Below are 19,579 nucleotides of genomic sequence, written 5' to 3'. Positions count from 1 at the left end.
ACCCACGGAGCCCTCAGTCCCACCTTAAACCGCGGAACCAGTGTCAGGGCCGCAGCCTCACCCGCCCTGCAGTTCCCGATTAACACTAAGGGGCCCGGGCACCGCCGCCGCGCAGGCCGAGCCCACAGCCGCCTCCCGCCGCGGCTCCCCCGCCCCGGGGCTCCGGGCCGCTCCAGGGACTCCCAGAAGCGTCTGGAAAGTTCCCTCCGCGGAGGGCGGGCGCCCCGGTCTCTAACGGGTCCCGGGGAGCAGGAGGGCGGGGCGCGAGCGAAACCCCTGGAAGATTCCCGACCGGCGGCCGCCCCGAGCTCGCTGATTGGCCGAGGCGGCGGCAGGCGGGGCGCGCCGCGACGGATAAAGGCGGCTGCGGGCGCCCAGGGCGAACGGCAGAACCCGGGCGGCCCCCGACAGCGGCTCACTGCAGCGCACACCACCGCGACCCTGCTCGGCGGCCGCACCCCCAGCGCGAAGCCCGCGGCCCCACAGCCTCCGAGGCCCACTCTGCGCGGCGCCGTCCGCCTCCCGCTTCCGGCAAGCACCCGGCCCGCAGCCGCCTTCCTCGCCCGCCGGCCCCAGACCCCCGGCTCGGTGCGCGGCCGAGAGCGCGCGGCAGCAGCGCCATGGCCAAAGGCACGGCGATCGGCATCGACCTGGGCACGACGTACTCGTGCGTGGGCGTGTTCCAGCACGGCAAGGTGGAGATCATCGCCAACGACCAGGGCAACCGCACGACGCCCAGCTACGTGGCCTTCACCGACACGGAGCGGCTGATCGGCGACGCGGCCAAGAACCAGGTGGCGCTGAACCCGCAGAACACGGTGTTCGACGCGAAGCGGCTGATCGGCCGCAAGTTCGGCGACCCGGTGGTGCAGGCCGACATGAAGCACTGGCCGTTCCAGGTGGTGAGCGAGGGCGACAAGCCCAAGGTGCAGGTGAGCTACAAGGGCGAGAGCAAGGCGTTCTACCCGGAGGAGATCTCGTCCATGGTGCTGAGCAAGATGAAGGAGATCGCCGAGGCGTACCTGGGCCAGCCGGTGAGCAACGCGGTGATCACGGTGCCGGCCTACTTCAACGACTCGCAGCGGCAGGCCACGAAGGACGCGGGGGTGATCGCGGGGCTGAACGTGCTGCGCATCATCAACGAGCCCACGGCGGCCGCCATCGCCTACGGGCTGGACCGCAGCGGCAAGGGCGAGCGCCACGTGCTCATCTTCGACCTGGGCGGGGGCACGTTCGACGTGTCGGTGCTGACGATCGACGACGGCATCTTCGAGGTGAAGGCCACGGCGGGCGACACGCACCTGGGCGGCGAGGACTTCGACAACCGGCTGGTGGGCCACTTCGTGGAGGAGTTCAAGCGGAAGCACAAGAAGGACCTGAGCGGCAACAAGCGCGCGGTGCGGCGGCTGCGCACGGCGTGCGAGCGCGCCAAGAGGACCCTGTCGTCCAGCACGCAGGCCAACCTGGAGATCGACTCGCTGTTCGAGGGCATCGACTTCTACACGTCCATCACCAGGGCGCGGTTCGAGGAGCTGTGCTCGGACCTGTTCCGCGGCACGCTGGAGCCCGTGGAGAAGGCGCTGCGCGACGCCAAGCTGGACAAGGCGCAGATCCACGACGTGGTGCTGGTGGGCGGCTCCACGCGCATCCCCAAGGTGCAGAAGCTGCTGCAGGACTTCTTCCACGGGCGCGACCTCAACAAGAGCATCAACCCGGACGAGGCGGTGGCCTACGGGGCGGCGGTGCAGGCGGCCATCCTGATGGGCGACCAGTCGGAGAAGGTGCAGGACCTGCTGCTGCTGGACGTGGCGCCGCTGTCGCTGGGGCTGGAGACGGCGGGCGGCGTGATGACGCCGCTGATCAAGCGCAACTCCACCATCCCCACCAAGCAGACGCAGGTGTTCACCACGTACTCGGACAACCAGCCCGGCGTGCTGATCCAGGTGTACGAGGGCGAGCGGGCCATGACGCGCGACAACAACCTGCTGGGGCGCTTCGAGCTCAGCGGCATCCCGCCGGCGCCGCGCGGCGTGCCGCAGATCGAGGTCACCTTCGACATCGACGCCAACGGCATCCTGCACGTCACGGCCACCGACAAGAGCACGGGCAAGGCCAACAAGATCACCATCACCAACGACAAGGGCCGCCTGAGCAAGGAGCAGATCGAGCGCATGGTGCAGGAGGCCGAGAAGTACAAGGCCGAGGACGAGGTGCAGCGCGAGCGCGTGGCGGCCAAGAACGCGCTCGAGTCCTACGCCTTCCACATGAAGAGCGCCGTGGAGGACGACGGGCTCAAGGGCAAGATCAGCGAGGCGGACAAGCGGCGCGTGCTGGACAAGTGCCAGGAGGTCCTCTCCTGGCTGGACGCCAACACCCTGGCCGACAAGGACGAGTTCGAGCACAAGCGGAAGGAGCTGGAGCAGGTGTGCAACCCGGTCATCAGCGGGCTCTACCAGGGTGCGGGCGGCCCCGGGGCCGGCGGGGGCTTCGGGGCTGCAGGCGGCAGGGGCGGCCCTGGGTCCGGGCCCACCATCGAGGAGGTCGATTAAGGACATTTCCTTTATTTCACTAATTTGCGAAATAACTGACTGAAGCACTTTGCTGTCGTCCTTTAATACCTGTCACCCCTATCCTTGGTAAGTTCCTTTTAAAGTTATATTGTAACTTGATAGTAATTAGCTTTTTTTTTGTTCTTAGTTTGTTGTAACCTAGATATTCGTTGGTGTTTTTGTAGTTAATCTAAGTTTGTACTGTAAGATGTCTTCTTCCTCTCAGATGAATCAATACTGCCACCCTCTGTACAACTCTGCTTTGTAAATCATCACAGTTTTAGGGATGCTTATTTTTATATTTTGTTTATTCAGCTATAATTAATAAAATGCTGATAATGTTTGTCTCTGTGTTTCTGGATGTGTAATGGAGTCGTGTTCTCTATTTGTCTGAATTTTTCTTAGATCACAGTGTATGCTGCTGAGCAGTATGGGTATTTGGAGTCATGGCCATGGGTATTTTCGTTGTAAGGTGGTAAATGACATGCGTTAGAGATGGTTTGGTGCCTAAAGTTTTTCTCCACTTCTTACCCCTGTTGGCATTCGGTAGTTCATGTCAGGCTGTGAGTGAGGCTTTTACCCCAGATTACGCTCTTTTCCCTACTTATGAATGGCCTGCAAAACTATAGCCGTGTAACATAGTAGTAAATTTAATTGTGAAGAAAGAAAAGAAAAAGCAGTACACACAGAGCCAGAGAGATCCAGGCAAGGTCAAGGCAGAGTCTTCCCTGATGGGCTCCTCCTGCAGCTGCTGGGTGTCCATAAGCCTCCACTAGCCTGAGAGAATCCCGACTTCTCTCCTCCCCTAAACCCAGCCTGAAAGATTCTTCCAGAATCAGATTGATTAACGTTCCATGTTATATCAGTCACTGAATCCTTACCCGGTGGCAAGATCAAATATTTTAGCAATGACAAAGTACAGGAAATCCTCTTTGAAAGCTTGTATAGGAAAATATAGCAAAAATTACTTTGGCTTCTGAGCCACTTTTCAAAGGTGTGGTTTCCACAAGAGAAGTAAATTATAATGTGATAGCCTCTGACCACAGCATATGCTGAATAGTTCAACTGCTGCAGCAGGAAGTGAGGCTTTCTCTCTCATTGTTTGTTTTCAGTGGTTTTTAGTTTGTTTGTTTTTAATTGACAGGCAGTAGAAGGAACAATTCTTTAGCTTCAAGCCATTAGAGCCATGGTGTTCTACCCTAATGGTATAATAAAATCATTTTGGGGAAAAATACAAATACAAATCCCAGGCTAATTTAGAATCTGAGTAGGCCAAAGTGATATTTTTATTTAAAACGCCCAAGTATTTTTTTAAGAGTTATTTTATTTATTTGAAAGGCAGAGTTATACAGAGAGAGAAGTAGAGATGTTCCATCTGCTGGTTCACTTCCCAAATAATCACAATGGCCAGGGCTGGGCCAGGCTGAAACCAAGAGCCAGGAGCTTCATCCAGGTCTCCCATGCAGGGGCCCAAGGACTGTGGGCCATCTTCCACTGCTTTTGCAGGAGCATTAGCTGGGAGCTGGATGGGAATTGGACTCAGACTGCTGCCCATATGGGATGCCAGCGTCACAGGTGGTGGCTAAACATCATATCACAACACTGGCCCCTGCCCAAGTATTTCTAATGTGCAGCCCAAGTTGAGAGAAACCAGTAAACCAGAGGCTGCTCCTGACTTTATGTTTAGGAGGACTAGGAATTGGGGAAAGGAAGACAGGAAAGTGTGAGTGCTCCGTGGAGCAGTGGCTGGTGGGCAAGAAGCAGTCTGCCGGAGCTTGAGGCCAGCAGCCATCAGAGGCCAGGGAGCTCTCCAGCAGCAGTTTAATGAGCGGGAAAAGAATCTCTGAGGCTGAGTAAACACATTCATGACTCCCTTATTAGGGAAGGCATTCAAATAGAAGCAATACCAGGATATGAGCAATCATGGCCTATTTGCACACATGCACGGCCTGGAGCTTGAAACACTTGGCAACATCAGCCCCTGGTGGAACTTGGCCTATAGGAGCTGAGAAATATATCAAATAAACGGCTGAATACCATAGGCCTCTTGGAAGTGGTTTTTGGTGTGTGTGGTTTTTTTTTTGTTTTTGTTTTTGTTTTTGTTTTTTGTTGTTGTTTTTACGTAAGGCTGAAACCTTGAGGGAAGAGGAAGGACATGAAATAACTGCAGAAGGAAAGACGTTTCCTGTGCCCGCAGTGGCCTCCGTCCCAATCTTACTCTAGGCTTCTTGGCACCTGTGTTATGAAACTGAAAGGGTGTGACTGACAGAGTATTGTTTGGGTCCCCCAATTCATCCTCTTGTATGTGACTTTCTCACGAAGATGAAGGAAAACACGCCAGCACATCACCAGACTTGTGCTTCTACACATAAGGGTCCAGGAGGTGGGATCTGGATGACATTTGCAGTGGCGGGAGCAAGGGAAGAGCACAGGACTAAGGAAGAGCCCCTCGAGGGGAAGGGACCGGCCTGGCTGTTGCCACTGCACACCAACTGGGCTTGCTTCCAATCCCCGGGGACTGGCGCTGGGCAGAGGGCACTGAGCACTCGCACCATTTTTGGTCAATTCCCAACCCACTCACTGCACATAGAAAGGGCACAGCGCAGGGGGGCTAGGGAGTTGTTGTGTAAGGAGGAGGGATAGCTTTTCAGTTTGGAGAGGTGGTGATGCGTTGCAGGACAATGTCCATTTTACTGAACGCAGAACTACATTAAAAAGGATGATGGCTAAGTTTATTATAACAATTTGTTATATAAAGACCTAGAACAGAAGAGTTTGAAGTTTCTCAACACAAAAACTTGATGTTTAAGGAGATTGGAATACTAGTTGATTTGATCACGGCACGCTGTACATGTATCAAATTATCACATAATAAGCCCTAAATATGTACAATTACATAAAAATGTTTTTTTAAAAAAACTGTTTTTATTTGAGAGTTAAGGAGAAGGAGAGACATTAGTCTTCCATCTCCTGGTTCACTCCCCAAATGACCGCAACGGCTGCAGCGGGCCCATCCGAAGGCAGGAGCCTCCTCCAGGTCTCCCACGCAGGTGCAAGGGCCCAAGGGCCATCCTCCACTGCTTTCCCAGGCCACAGCAGAGAACTGGACAGAAGTGGAGCAGCCGGGTCTCGAACCGGCGTCCGCATGGGATGCCGGCGCCCACAGGCGAAGGCTTAGCCCAACACACCACAGCGTCAGCCCCAATTTAAAAAATTTTGACGTTAAGATTATTTTCTAAAAAACTCTTACCAAATTTTATATTTCAACTATATGCAAATAATTATGCAGCAGTATAATAAAACTATTTGGAATATTTAAAAGATACGAAGCTCAATACGCGTAACAGGTCCGCCGGCTCAGCGCGGGAGCCAGTTCCGACTGTGGCGGCACCCAGCGGATGGGTGCTGCAGCGCGGGTCGGACCCAAGCGAGGACGGCCGATAGCGGGCGAGGGCGCGCGGGGTCCTCGGCCTCGCGAGCCGCGGCTGGGGGACGCGCCGAACTCTCGCGAGACCGGCTGCGGGGGACTTTCTTCCGCCTGTCTTCCAAAATTTACAGAAACCTCCCAGTATTAGCAGCATGCCTCTGCAATGACGTGCAACATACTTTCAAGGCCTTTATTTCCTGTGTTTTATTCGTATCTGGACAAACTATGGGCAAAATGCTGCACGTGGAGGCAGGCATATAAGAAGACAGCCATGCCCATCAGGCCCCCGATCCGCGCCGCCATAAATAGCCCCCGCCTGGCTCGCCCGCTTCTTTGTGCGGTGGGTGCCGGCTCTGCTGTGTGCTGTTGTTCCGCGATGGAGGATGGGGCAGGCCGGTAGCCCGCCTCGGCGCAGACTCGCTTGCATAGGTACCGCGGGGACCTGCTGGGGTTGGGGGCCGCACTCCCGGGCTGAGCAGGATGAACGACTGTTAACAGACTAGAGTTTCTGAGGTCTCTGTGACGCCACTGCTTGGAACTGACCCAGCCCGGGTCGCAGGCGGGAACGCCGGAGTCTCCCCTGGCTCTGCTAATTCCTTGACTTGGTTCCAGGTTCCTGGTGCGTGCCGGCCGCTCCGCAGCGACGTGATGGCCGGTGAGTGGGTCGCGCGTGCGGTGGCGAGCTCCGAGTGGCTGGCGGCCTTGTGGGCAGACGAGGGTTGATGATGACCCCAGGTGACTCTGAGTGTCTCGCTGACGCCAGCACCGCAGCGCGCTGACGGCCCCTCTACCCCGGGTTCGGGGAGGTTGATGGCTGGAGGGCTCAAGTTAGTAACCTTTCTCTTATTTCCCTTACTAGGGGGTGTGAGGCGGCCCCCGGTGTTACCAGTGCGAAAAGGTGAGTGTTGCCTGCGGGAGCCTTCCTGCTTGCTGACCATCTCGTCCCCACGTTTGTCCTTCGTGGGGGCGCTCTCGGGGTCTGTTTTTATTTTTTTTTGAAAGGCAGAGTGACAAGTCTTCTGTCCCTTGCTTAGCTTCCCCGGGCTGAAGCCAGGAGCCAGGAACCCATCCCCTCCACGGGTGGCAGGAGTTCCAGTATTTAGCCGTCTTGTGCTTCCCAGGCGTATAAGCACGGAGCTGGATTGGAAGTGGGACCCTGGTATGGGAGGCATGCCATACCATGTGTGGGTTAACTCAGTACCCCACAACCCCCGTCCCAGGTCTGCCCTTTTTTTATTTGAGAGGTAGAGAGAGGTCTTTCATCTGCTGGTTCACTTCCAAAATGGCCAGAGCTATGCCAATCTGAAGCCAGGTCTCCCATGTGGGTGCGGGGGCCCGAGGACTCGGGCCGTCTTCTATTGCTTTCCAAGGCCATAGCCGAGAGCTGGATCGGCAGTAGAGCATCCAGGACTTGAACCAGCATCCATATGAGATGCTGGCTCCAATACCCAGTATTTTTGTTCACCCCTCAAACCTGTCTGCGTCACCCATTTTTCTGTTGTGAGCCCAAGTGCATATGGCGCCTCCCAGTGGCCTTATTTTTTTAGTAAGATTTGTTTATTTGAAAGAGCCGTAGAGATCACGCATCTGCTGGTTTACTGTGATGGCCAGGGCTGCGCCAGGCCAAAGCCCTGATCCAGGAATTGAGTCTTGGATGTCAGCATGGGTGGCAGTGGCACAAGCACTTGGCCCATCTTCTGCTGTCTTCCCAGGCACGTTAGCAAATAGCTGAATCAGAAGCAGAGTGCGCAGGACTTGAACTGGTGCTCCGATGGATGTTGGCATAAAAAGCAGCTTGACCTGCACCGCAGTGCAAGCCCCCGTCCCTGGCAGGAACTCCAGTACTTAAACCAGCTTCTGCTTTCCAGGCGCATTAGCTGGTAGCTGGGTGGGAAGCAGACCATCTGGGGCTCCCGGCACTCTGATGGGGTGTGGGTGTCCGTTCTGGCTTAATTCACTACTCCACAACCCTGCCCCAGGTCTCCCTGGTTCCTGATGAGCACATGGTACGGTGCAAGTATTCTGCCTGGTGATTCTCTAAGCACCACTTTTTGGATCTTACTTCCTGTGCAGCTGTTACTGCTTGTATCCCTGGCTTCCTTATTTGTTAGAGGGTACTGTCTCTTCCAGATGGCATCCCTTGATCCAGGTCTCCTAAACAGGGGATGATGATTTCACAGACTAGAGTCTCTGACCCTGGTCCTGATGTCAAAAATGAGTTCTGACTCGTTTAGGAGACCGGACACGGGGGTTTCTGCGAGGGCTGTGGCTCCTGGTTGGTCTCATGGTTGTCCGGTTTTCACCTCTCTAGGATGAGAGCTTTGGAGACAGCCAGGGGCGGTGCCCCCTGACAGACCGCGGAGGCCTCAGTTGTAGCTGGGCTGACTGATGTTTCTGTTCCTGCTGCTTCGTCCCTGGGCTGTGACGAGTGCGGAGCGGGCCCTCTGAGTGCAGTGGTGAGTGTTGCTGGCTTGGGCTCCCAGCACAGCACACAGTGGTCGTGATGACTTGGTTGGACTAGAGTCTCTGAGCTTTCTCTGAGGATCTTTGAGACCACCTGATCCACTCTGTGCTTGTGCTTCCCCCAGCACCCTGGGCGGCATGTCCCCTACTGCTGGCCTGCTGCTCACCGCTGGTTGCCAGCATGGTTCTAACACTTGTTCCTTTTGTGGACTTTCAGGAGTTTGCTGACAAGGATGGGGCAGACCATAGGAACTCAGCGTCTTTGGCGTTTTCCTGAGCGACCATCAACAAATGCAAAAATAATAGAAATTTTGAGGCCCCTGCATGTCAGCTGGAAAGGTTATGACTACTAATTTTGTCAAAAGAATTTCAATAAAATAAGTAAAACAAGTAATGGATTGGTCTCAGTGCAAACAAGGCGCCATAGCGCTGGCCCACAAGGCAGTAATTGAGAGAAGTGGGAGGTGGCATCACACCCGGGAACAGTCACCATGGTTGGCACCAAAGTGTTTCTTTACAGACAGGTGTAAAATAGGATTACCAGAGTACTTTCGTGTCCAGTATTTTCAGTTTCTGGTTGTGTGAAAACGGGGCCCCTGACAGCTTCCCAGGTGACTGTGACAGCAGGAAACTGCAGCCCACTGTGTACCCTGTGTGAGGTGAGACAGCAGCATGAAAGTGCAAATGGAATTGAAGGACAAGTGCATCTTCAAAATTCTAAGACATTTGAGAGTGATCTAATTCACTGGTACACTCACTAATGGCCATAACGATCAGGGTTCAGTCAGACTGAAGCCAGGAGTCAGGAACCTTGGGTCTCCCTTGAGGGGTGCCAGGGCCTAACTACTTGGACCACCTTCCACTATCGGGCATGTTACTGCAGAGCTGGATTGGAGGCAGGACCCTGGAACTGCAGCTCTATTAGGGGCTGCCGGCATGGTGATGGCCACAGCACTGGCCGCAGGTAACGGGCATTTTCATGTAGTTTGAACCACCTGTGTTGGTGCTGCCTCGAAGACAACTGGGCTGTGAGCACAGGTGGGGAGCAGAACAGATAATGCCCAGAGGAACCGGTTTGGGTGTGAGGGTTTGTTTGTTTTTTTGTTTTTTTTTGTTTGTTTTGTTTTTTTAAAGATTTATTTGAAAGGAGTTCAACAGGAGAGGCAGAGAGCTGAAGAGCAGCAGTCAGGACTCAAACCAGTGCCCATCTGGGGTGCTGGTGCTGCAGGGGGTGCTTTTACCAGCTATGCTGCAGGGCCGGCCCCCTAATTTACTTGAAAAAGAAAATAAAATTGTTTAAAAATGATTTATGTATTTGAAAGGTAGAGTTAGAGCTTTCATCTGCTGGTTCACTCCCCACCTGCATCTCCTGGTGGGTGCAGGGCCATCCTCTACTGCTTTCCCAGGCGCATGAGCAGGGAGCTGAGGTGGAGGTGAACCAGCACCCAAGGGATGTGAACGCTGCAGGCTATGCCACAGTGCCGGCTCCCTCCCCACAATATGTAAGACAAGTTTTGTTTCTAGAATATTCCAAACACAGATAAATTACAGAAAGCAAATCTCTGTAAGGGGCTTACAGTATGTGTTCTTAGGGAGTGTTTCCTGCTTTTCTATCCCACTGGTCCAGCGAGGATTTATTTTCCTTAATTGTGTTTTGGCTCACTGTGTTTCCAGAGGACAGGGTCACCTGCTTCCATTTCTGTTCTGAGCTCTAGTCCCTGTCCCAAAACAACTAGCCCTGTGTTAAAAGAACTGGATTAAAGTTGGGTGTTTTTGTTTTGAAGGCAGAGGCAAGCATTTCAACCAGTGGCTCTCTCAAATGCCTGTAACAACCAGGGCTGGATCAAGGAGTCCTCCGTGGTGCGTGGGCTGTGACCTGCCTCCTGGGGTACAGATTTACGGGAAGCTGGAACTCAAACCCAGTGTTCAGTATGGAATGCAGGCATCCCGGCATGACATCTTAACTCCTGCACCTGACATCTGACATCTGCCTCAAGATGGCGCACTGCCTGTAAACCAGCATCCGCCGGAGCACTGGTTTGAAGCCCGGCTGCTCTCATTCAGCTCCCTGATGTGCCTGAGAAGGCAACTGAAGGTGAATCAAGCACCTGGGCTCCCGCCACCCAAGTGGGTGACCAGGCTGGAGTTCCCGGCTCCCGGCTTCCCCAGCCCTGCCCTGGCTGTTGTGGCTGTTTTGGGAGTGAACCAGTGGATGGAAAACCTCTGTAACTGACTTTCAAATATTTAAAGATAAATCTTTTTTTTTAAATGCTTTTTTTTTAACTTTTTGAAAGGCAGAGAGAAAGCTCCCGTTGGTTCAGTCCCCAGATACCTGCAGTGGCCAGGAGCCCAGAACTCATTCTGGGTCTCCAACCCAGGCACTCCATTGTGGGCTGGAGCAGTGTCTTCAGCGCTGTGTACCACCCGCCCTGATACTGCACAGTTCTCCTGAACTGTGAAGCTCCCAGGTACTGAACTCAGGGTAGTGGTTCCTTGGGCTGAGAGGTGGAAGTGTGTGTAGGGAGGCCAATGAGCAGCCAGGGAGCTGTTTGTGGGAGCTCACTGAGTAATCTTGATGTTTCCAAAACAGTTCTCTGTAGCTTAGCAACACGTTGTGACCTGATTCCCAAAGGACTGAACAAAAACTGAGCTGTCCTACTGGGATACCTGTGTGCTCCCGCTCACACATGGAGTTCCCTTGCGAGACAACCATTAGGAGCCAGGGTCAGGACCACAGGGGGATCCGGCCCACAGCAACAAGCCAGCAGGTGTAATAAAAGGTGACTGAGCAGCCAGGAAACAGATAACAGCTTACAAGGTGGGATTAGGAGGCTGACAGCACTCGGAGAAAGGACTTAGTCCTTTGTGCAAGGACAGGGCCTTGTAAAGGAAGGAGCAGCAGACTAGAATTGACATAAGCAGGTGAAACAACAGACTGGGAAATTAGTGAATTAGAAGAAAAAACCTGAGGCTGTTGCCTGCAATGCGACATGGGTACTGGATCGAGTCCCGGCTGCTCCACTTCTGATCCAGCGTCCTTGCTAATGGCCTGTGAAAGCAGTCCTTGGGCCACTGCACTTGCATAGAAGATCCTGAAGAAGCTCCTGGCTTCAGATCGGCCTAGTTCCGGCTGCTGTGGCCATTTGGGGATGAACCAGCGGATGGGGGACCTCTCTAAGTGTGCCTCTCGCGTAAATAAATCTTAAAAGGAAAAAAAAAAAAAAAAGCCAACGTGTGGAGCAGAGAAGCTGGAGGTGGTTAGAAGCAGGCGTGAAGCGTGAAGCGTGGAGCAGCCTGCTCCGGCCTTGGTGCTGCTTGTTCAGCGCTGCCCTCACCCTGCTGCCTGCTCCTGCTGCAGCCCCAGGTGCCATCTTCAGCTCTCCCAGTGGTGCATGGGAGCATCTGGTTTTAGCAACACAGACCCATTTGTTAGTTTATTATGGTACTTTCTTTTCCATGACATCCTACTTCCCTATGATCATCTTAAAAAAAAAAAAAAAAAAAGTACTTTTTTAAGATTTATTTTGGCCGGCGCCGCGGCTCACTAGGCTAATCCTCCGCCTTGCAGCGCCGGCACATCAGGTTCTGTCCCAGTTGCCCCTCTCTTCCAGGCCAGCTCTCTGCTGTGGCCAGGGAGTGCAGTGGAGGATGGCCCAAGTGCTTGGACCCTGCACCCCATGGGAGACCAGGAGCAGCACCTGGCTCCTGCCTTCGGATCAGCGCAGTGCGCCAGCCGCGGCGGCCATTGAGGGTGAACCAACAGAAAAGGAAGACCTTTCTCTCTGTCTCTCTCACTGTCCACTCTGCCTGTCCAAAAAAAAAAAAAAAATTATTTTATTTTAAAGGCACAGGCAGAGAGAGAAGTCTTCCATCTGCTGGTTGCAACAGCCCAAAGCTGCGCTGATTCAAAGCCAGGAGCTTCTTCCTGGTCTCCCATGTGGGTGCAGGGGCCCAAGGACTGGGCCATCTTCTACTGCTTTCCCAGGCCACAGCAGAGAGCTGGATCAGAAGTGGAGCAGCCAGGTCTCAAATTGGCGCCCATTTGGGATGCCAGCACTGCAGGCAACAGCTTTATCTGCTACGCCACAGTACCTGTCCCAAAAATGTACTTATTTATATGAAAGGGGAAACATCAGGGAAAGAGAGATCTTCCATCCACTGGTTTAATCCACAAATGGCTGCAACAACCTGGCTGGCCAGGTCAAAGTCAGGAGGCTGGAACTCCATCCAGGTCTCACATGAGTGGCAGATGCTCAGGCTTGGGCCATCACCCTGACGCATTAGCAAAGAGCTGGATTGGAAGCAGAGTAGCTGCTGCTTGAACCAGCTGTCTGAAAAGGGATACCAGTGTCACAAACTTAACCTGCTGGGCTACAAAGCTGGTGCCTGTGTTTTGTTTACTTTTATTTTCATTTTAAGATTTATTTATATATGGGGCTGGCACTGTGGCGTAGTAGGCTAAGCCTCAACCTGTGGCGCCAGCATCCCATGTGGGCGCCAGTTCATGTTCCAGCTGCTGCTCTTCCAATCCAGCTTTCTGCTTTTGACTTGGGAAAGCAGTGGAAGATGGACCAAGTCCTTAGGCTCCTGCACCCATGTGGGAGACCCAGAAGAAGCTCCTGGCGTCAGATCTGCCCATTTCTGGCTATGGCAGCCATTTGGGGAATGAACCAGTGGATGGAAGATTTTTCTCGCTGTCTCTCCTTCTCTGTCTATAACTTTAGCTCTCAAGTAAATAAATAAAAATCTTAAAAGATTTATTTATCTATTTGAAAGGCAGAGAGAAGGAAAGACAGAAAGAGCTCTTCCATTTCCTGGTTCACTCCCCAAATGTCTGTAGCAGCCAGGGCTGGGCCAGGCAGAAGCTAGAAGTCAGGAGCTCCATCCTGGTCTCCCACGTGAATGGCAGGGACTGACATACTCGGGCCATCCTGCATTGCCTTCACAGGTGTATTAGCGCATTAGCAGGAAACTGAACCAGAAGTGGAGCAGCTGAGACTGGAAACGGGTACTTGGCCTTGAACATGGGATGCTGGTGGCTTTACCTGCTGTGCCACAACACCAGAGCCCCATGATTGTGTCATTTCCCAAAGAATAAGGAAACAAATGGTCCTAAGGGTTAAAGTACCTGCTGACTCTGAAAGCAGCAAATGTCATTGTCCCCAAAGTGAAACTCAGGTAGAAGTAGGTCACATTCTAGACTGGCTATTACCATCATTAAACCATTAAATGCGAAAGAATGTAGTCAAGATAAAGATGCCGGCACATAGTCCTCCAGGAAGTGCTCTTAGGTTATAAGCTGGGAGAGGGGAGATGTTTGTGAAGGGCCTGGCACGAGCAGTGACCACCCTCCAGCACCACACAGGGCGGTTGATTTCTTCTAGAAGCTGAACAAATATTACAAAACCAAACCAAACCAAAAAGCAACTTTTTATTATGGAAACTTTAAAAAAACATTATTTATTTGAGAGGTAGAGTTACAGAGAAGGAGAGACAGATTGAAAAGTCTTCTATCCACTGGTTCACTCCCCAGATGGCTGAAACAGCTGGAGTTTCATGGATCCAAAGTCAGGAGCCAGGAGCTTCTTCCAGGTTTCCCATGTGGGTGCAGGGACCCAAGCACTTGGGCCATCTTCCGCTACTTTCCCAGGCCATTAGCAGAGAGCTGGATCAGAAGAGGAACCCCTGAGACAGGAGCTGAACCGACACCCATATGGGATGCTGGCACCACCAGTGGAGGTTTAGCGTACTATGCCACAGTGTGAGCTGTTGCAACCAGCAGATGGAAGACCTCTCTCTCTGCCTCAGCCTTCCAAATAAAATAAGTCTTAAAGGAAGGATAGTATCAGGTAAATCTGTATACCTACAACCTAAATCCAACAGTGACTAACACTTTGTCAACATTTTCCCATATTTGTGAATATAGCAAAAAAAGTTGTGTTCATATTTATTTGTGTTTGACAGGTTGTTTCAAAGTAAATTATAAAGATCAAGACATTTTTATCCCTTATTATTTGAGCATAAATCTCCCAAAAAATGAGGATATTCATCTACATATCAACTATATTTTTTTAAGTTTTATTTATTTATTTCAAAGGCAGAGAGAGAGAGAGTGAGAGAGAGAGAGATCTCCAATCTGCTGGTTCACTCCCTAAATGGCTGCAATAGCCAGGTATTGGCCAAGGGCCAGGAACTCCATCCCAGACGCAGGGGCCCAAGGACTTGGACCATCATTCTCTGACTTCACAGGTGCATTGGCAGGAAGCTGCATCAGAATTGGAGCAACTGGGAGCCACACCAGATAGGGGATGCCAGTATCACCAGTTGTGACCTAACCTGCTGTGCCACAATGCTGGCCCCCACAATACTATATTTATTGGGTTGGTATTCGCTTTCTGTCCTTTGTCCTGAAATACACAGTTGGGCTAGATGAGTAGGCAATATTTGTCAGTTGCCCCCCACATGGCAAAACACAGGTAATGAAAGACCTCTGTGGGTGTGTGAGTGTCTCTGAGACACTGGCCTAGCCCTTGAATAAGCTTTTCTAATTCAGCATCTACAACCCAATACTATTTTCTTTTTCTTTTTTATTTATTTATTTATTTATTTATTTTTTTGACAGGCAGAGTGGACAGTGAGAGAGAGAGACAGAGAGAAAGGTCTTCCTTTGCCGTTGGTTCACCCTCCAATGGCTGCCATGCGGCCGGCGCACCGCGCTGTTCCGATGGCAGCAGCCAGGTACTTATCCTGGTCTCCCATGGGGTGCAGGGCCCAAGGACTTGGGCCATCCTCCACTGCACTCTGGGTCATAGCAGAGAGCTGGCCTGGAAGAGGGGCAACTGGGACAGAATCCGGTGCCCGGACCGGGACTAGAACCTGGTGTGCCGGCGCCGCAAGGCGGAGGATTAGCCTAGTGAGCCGCGGCGCCAGCCGCCAATACTATTTTCATAGCTGAGAAAACTAACTGGAGTTCCCTAAAATTACTTACTCAGCATTCAAACTTTTCAAACGTCTCCAAGATATCGTATGGATTTTATTATTAAGACATTTTAAAAAGTTTTATTTGTTTATTTGAAAGAGAGGAGAGAGAGAGAATCTTCCATCCATTGCTTTACTCCCCAAATGCCTGTGCCAGTGTTGGGCCAGGCCAAAGCCAGGATCCTGGAACTCATTCCAGGTCTCCTAAGTAGGTGGCAGGGACCAATATGCCATCACCTGCTGCCTCCCAGGGTGCCCTTTAGAAAGCTTGATCAGGAGGCTGGCACAGTGGCACAGTAGGTTAATCCTCTACCTGCGGCACCGGCATCCCATATGGGCGCCAGTTCTAGTCCTGGCTGCTCCACTTTTTTTTTTTTTTTTTTTTTTTTGACAGGCAGAGTAGACAGTGAGAGAGAGAGACAGAGAGAGAAAGGTCTTCCTTTGCCGTTGGTTCACCCTCCAATGGCCGCCATGTGGCCGGCGCACCGCGCTGATCCGATGGCAGGAGCCAGGTGCTTCTCCTGGTCTCCCATGGGGTGCAGGGCCCAAGGACTTGGGCCATCCTCCACTGCACTCCTGGGTCATAGCAGAGAGCTGGCCTGGAAGAGGGGCAACCGGGACAGAATCCGGTGCCCCGACCGGGACTAGAACCTGGTGTGCCGGCGCCGCAAGGCGGAGGATTAGCCTAGTGAGCCGCGGCACTGGCCGTGCTCCACTTCTGATCCAGCTCTGCTGTGGCCTGGGAAAGCAATAGATGATGGCCCAAGTCCTTGGGCACCTGCACCCGCGTGGGAGACCTGGAAGAAGCTCCTGGATCCTGGTTTCAGAACATTACAGCCATTTGGGGAGTGAACCAACAGACAGAAGACCTTTCTCTCTGTCTCTCCCTCTCACTGTCTGTAACTCTACCTCTTAAATAAATAAATAAAATCTTAAAAAATGGGGGGGCTGACGCCGTGGCTCACTTGGTTAATCCTCCGTCTTGGGGCGCCAGCATCCCATATGGGTGCCAGGTTCTAGTCCCGGTTGCTCCTCTTCCAGTCCAGCTCTCTGCTGTGGCCCGGGAGTGCAGTGGAGGATGGCCCAAGTGCTTGGGCCCTGCACCCGCATGGGAGACCAGGAGGAAGCACCTGACTCCTGGCTTCGGATCGGCCCAGCATGCCAGCTGTAGTGGCCATTGGGGGGTGAACCAATGGAAGGAAGACCTTTCTCTCTCTCTCTCTCTCTCTCTCACCGTCTAACTCTGCCTTTCAAAAAAAAATTTTTTTTTCTCAAAAAAGAAAAAAAAAGAAGCTCGATGAGAAGCAGAGCTGGGACTTACTGGCACTCTGATGCGGGCTGTGGGCATCCCAAGAGACTTCATAACTGCTGCACCAAGCACTCGCCCTTGCTGATTTGCTCTAAGGATCTATTTACTTGGCAGAGAGAGAGAGAAAGAGAAGGGAGAATGAGCAAGCTAATAAGAAGTCTTCCATCTGCTAGTTCACTCCCCAAACGGCTGCAACAGCCAGGTCTTGGCTGGGCCAAAGCAAAGAGCCAGAAACTCCATCCTGGTCTCCTGCGTGGGACGCAAGTATGTGAGCCATTTTCCGCTGCCTCCCAGGCACATTAGCAGTTAGGAAGCTGGACTGGAAGCCCAGCAGCCGTGACTGGGCAGGCAACGCCAGCGCTGTGAGCCGCAGTTTAATCTTCTACACTGCAACACCGGCCCCCGTGAGTCAGGGATCGAGCGCTGTGCTTCACTGTTAATTTCTAAGTGTTTATTCTATAACAGCCCCCTTGTTTTCTTGTTTCTGTGACATTGGTCTTAATTTTCAAATTATTTTTAAAGATTTATTTATTTGAAAGAGTTACACAGAGAGAGAAAGAGAAGCAGAGAGAGAGAGAGAGAGAGAGAGTGAGAAAGAGAGAGAGAGGTCTTACATCCACTGGTTCACTCCCCAGTTGGCCACAATGGCTTCGGCTGCGCTGATCTGAAGCCGGGAGCCAGCAGCTTCTTTTGGGTCTCCCACGCAGATGCAGGGGTCCAAGGACTTGGGCCATCTTCTACTGCTTTCCCAGGCCACAGCAGAGAGCTGGATTGGAAGTGGAGCAGCCGGGACTCAAACCCATGCCCATATGGGATGCCGGCACTGCTAGACGGTGGTTGTACTGGCTACTCCACAGCGCCGGCCCCTCAGATTATTTTAAAAATAAATATTTTATTTGAAATGCCAAGGGACAGATTGTGTGTGTGTGTGTGTGTGTGTGTGAGAGAGAGAGAGAGAGAGAGAGAGAGAGAGAGAGAGGTCGTCCATCTTCTGATTCACTTCCCAAATGCCCACAGCAGCCTGGGCTAAGCCTGGTGGAAGCTAAGAACTGGGAACTCAATCCAGGCCTCTCATGTGGGTGATAGGGACCCAGTACTTGAACCCTCATCTGATGCTTCCCAGGGTGCACATTAACAGAAAGCTGGAAGTGGAAGCCAAGCTGGGACTCAAACCCCAGGACTCAGATACGGGTTGGGGGCATCCCAAGTGGCCTCTTAGCCGCTGCGCCAAATGCCCCTCCATTCTGTTGAAGAGAACAGATTGTTGTGTACAGTGTTCTGCGTGGTGGCTTCGTCTGACGGTGCCCTCTTGTTGCTAACTCGTTCCTTGATCTGCACTTTTTGAACTGGAAATTCAACCCGAAGGCGTGTAGGCAAATGCTTCACGAGTGAAGTATGTGTTTGTTTGTTTCCTGTGAGTGGGCTGACACCTTACCGGAAACCTAGTGGCTTAAAACAGCACAAACTTAAAAAAAAAAAAAAAAGGCAGAAACTGGCTCTCCCAGATGCAGCAGCAGAAGCCTAAAATTAGTTTGTCCTGAGCTGAAAGCAACATACCAGCAGGGCCTTGCCCCTTCCCGAGGCCTCAGGGGAATTGTTGCTGCCGCCTCCAGCGTCTGGGAGCCGCCGACCTGGCTTGACCTGTGCCTGTGGTCACCTCACTCTCACCTCCACTCAAGGTCACCTTGCTGCCTCCTTTCTATTCGATGTGTGCATCCAATCTTACCTTTCAGTCTGCTGCCCACCGCGTCCTCCCAAGACCCCTCATCCGGGCATCAGCCTCTGCTTCTCCTGCTGTCCCTGGTCTTATCACCAGGTGGCCGTGATGACCCCCAAATCCTTCCCCCCACACCTCTGTGGTTGCCAAGAGTGCGGTCATGAATTCTTCGACCTCATGTGAGTAAATCCAGTTCCCTATCAACTTTTTTTTATGTAATGATTTCAGCAGCCATTGTTGATGTTTGCCCGACTTACTTCACTGGGGTTTGCAAAATCGTGATTTTCTCCTTTGATTATTCTTCTAACAGCTATTAGCCGACATTCTTCATACAAGAAGTAATAAATAAATCATCTCATCAGTTGGTATTGACCTGAATAAACACTGCAGAGGCAGTATAAATGACTCATTCTTTTCCTTTATTTACAAGATCACAGTGCATAAAAAGAATTGATGTAAAGTCTTTTCTAAGGCCGCCAGATGAATTTCCCCCTCTTTTGTATACATGAGACGAGGAAATTTCACTCTTGTTCCTTTGACCGTTACCAGACTTCTTCTGAAACCCAGATGTGCTGAGACACTGGTCCTACCCTTCGTTCCTCCTGCCAGCCCTGGGGCCAAGGACTGGTTCTGGTGTAGACCCAGCCCGGCGCCCTCAGAGAACCCACCTTAGCTCCTAGACCTTTCTCTGCATCAGACCCACACTGTATTGTTTTCCACCCCAACCCCCATCTCTCAGTGGTAGAAGGGCAAACAGCGGTTCCACAGCATTCATAGGAGACCATCGGCTTGGACTGAAGCCCACACCAGGCCTAGCAGATCCAGTCAAGTGGAGTCACTCATGTTAGTGCCACATCACCAAGTTGAAACAAAGGGTTTTTTTTTTTTTTTTTTTTTTTTTAATCTGATCTGCCAGGAAATCAGGAGAGATAATGATCCGATCTCCAAGCAGGCCAATCCCTCTGCTTTACCCTTTACCGGGAAAGTAGCTTGGAAACCAACCAGCTGCTGTTTGCCTTCATTTTGGCTTTCCTCAGCCCGTTTCTGTTCATAAAGCCAGCTTTTCTCAGCTTATGGAAGGTTCGCTCTAGTTTATAGAATGAGTTGTTACCCTAGTCTGGGATAGCAAACAAATG

General features: G+C 52.2%; 1 protein-coding gene, 1 long non-coding RNA gene and 3 other non-coding genes across 5 annotated transcripts; all 5 read left to right on the top strand.

The window, feature by feature from the left end:
* The first annotated feature begins 381 nt into the window (after positions 1–381).
* On the top strand, positions 382–2,892 carry LOC127493068 (heat shock 70 kDa protein 1B). Its single transcript, XM_051854933.2, has one exon. The coding sequence runs from the start codon at positions 621–623 to the stop codon at positions 2,547–2,549; it is 1,929 nt and encodes a 642-aa protein (XP_051710893.2). The 5' UTR covers positions 382–620; the 3' UTR covers positions 2,550–2,892.
* Positions 2,893–6,264: 3,372 nt separating this feature from the next.
* On the top strand, positions 6,265–8,833 carry LOC103349722 (uncharacterized). Its single transcript, XR_517861.4, has 5 exons — positions 6,265–6,405; positions 6,589–6,631; positions 6,836–6,874; positions 8,288–8,432; positions 8,657–8,833. It is a non-coding gene; the product is annotated as an uncharacterized lncRNA (long non-coding RNA).
* On the top strand, positions 6,695–6,756 carry LOC127488910 (small nucleolar RNA SNORD48). The gene has a single exon (XR_007916785.1). It is a non-coding gene; the product is annotated as a small nucleolar RNA SNORD48 (small nucleolar RNA).
* Positions 8,138–8,204, top strand: LOC127488909 (small nucleolar RNA SNORD52). The gene has a single exon (XR_007916784.1). It is a non-coding gene; the product is annotated as a small nucleolar RNA SNORD52 (small nucleolar RNA).
* LOC127488911 (small nucleolar RNA ZL8) lies at positions 8,466–8,548 on the top strand. The gene has a single exon (XR_007916786.1). It is a non-coding gene; the product is annotated as a small nucleolar RNA ZL8 (small nucleolar RNA).
* Positions 8,834–19,579: the final 10,746 nt, after the last annotated feature.

The sequence above is a fragment of the Oryctolagus cuniculus genome, chromosome 5 (genome assembly GCF_964237555.1).
Source record: "Oryctolagus cuniculus chromosome 5, mOryCun1.1, whole genome shotgun sequence".
NCBI classification, from domain to species: Eukaryota; Metazoa; Chordata; class Mammalia; order Lagomorpha; family Leporidae; genus Oryctolagus; species Oryctolagus cuniculus.
This window is presented reverse-complemented; position numbering and strand designations above follow the sequence as displayed.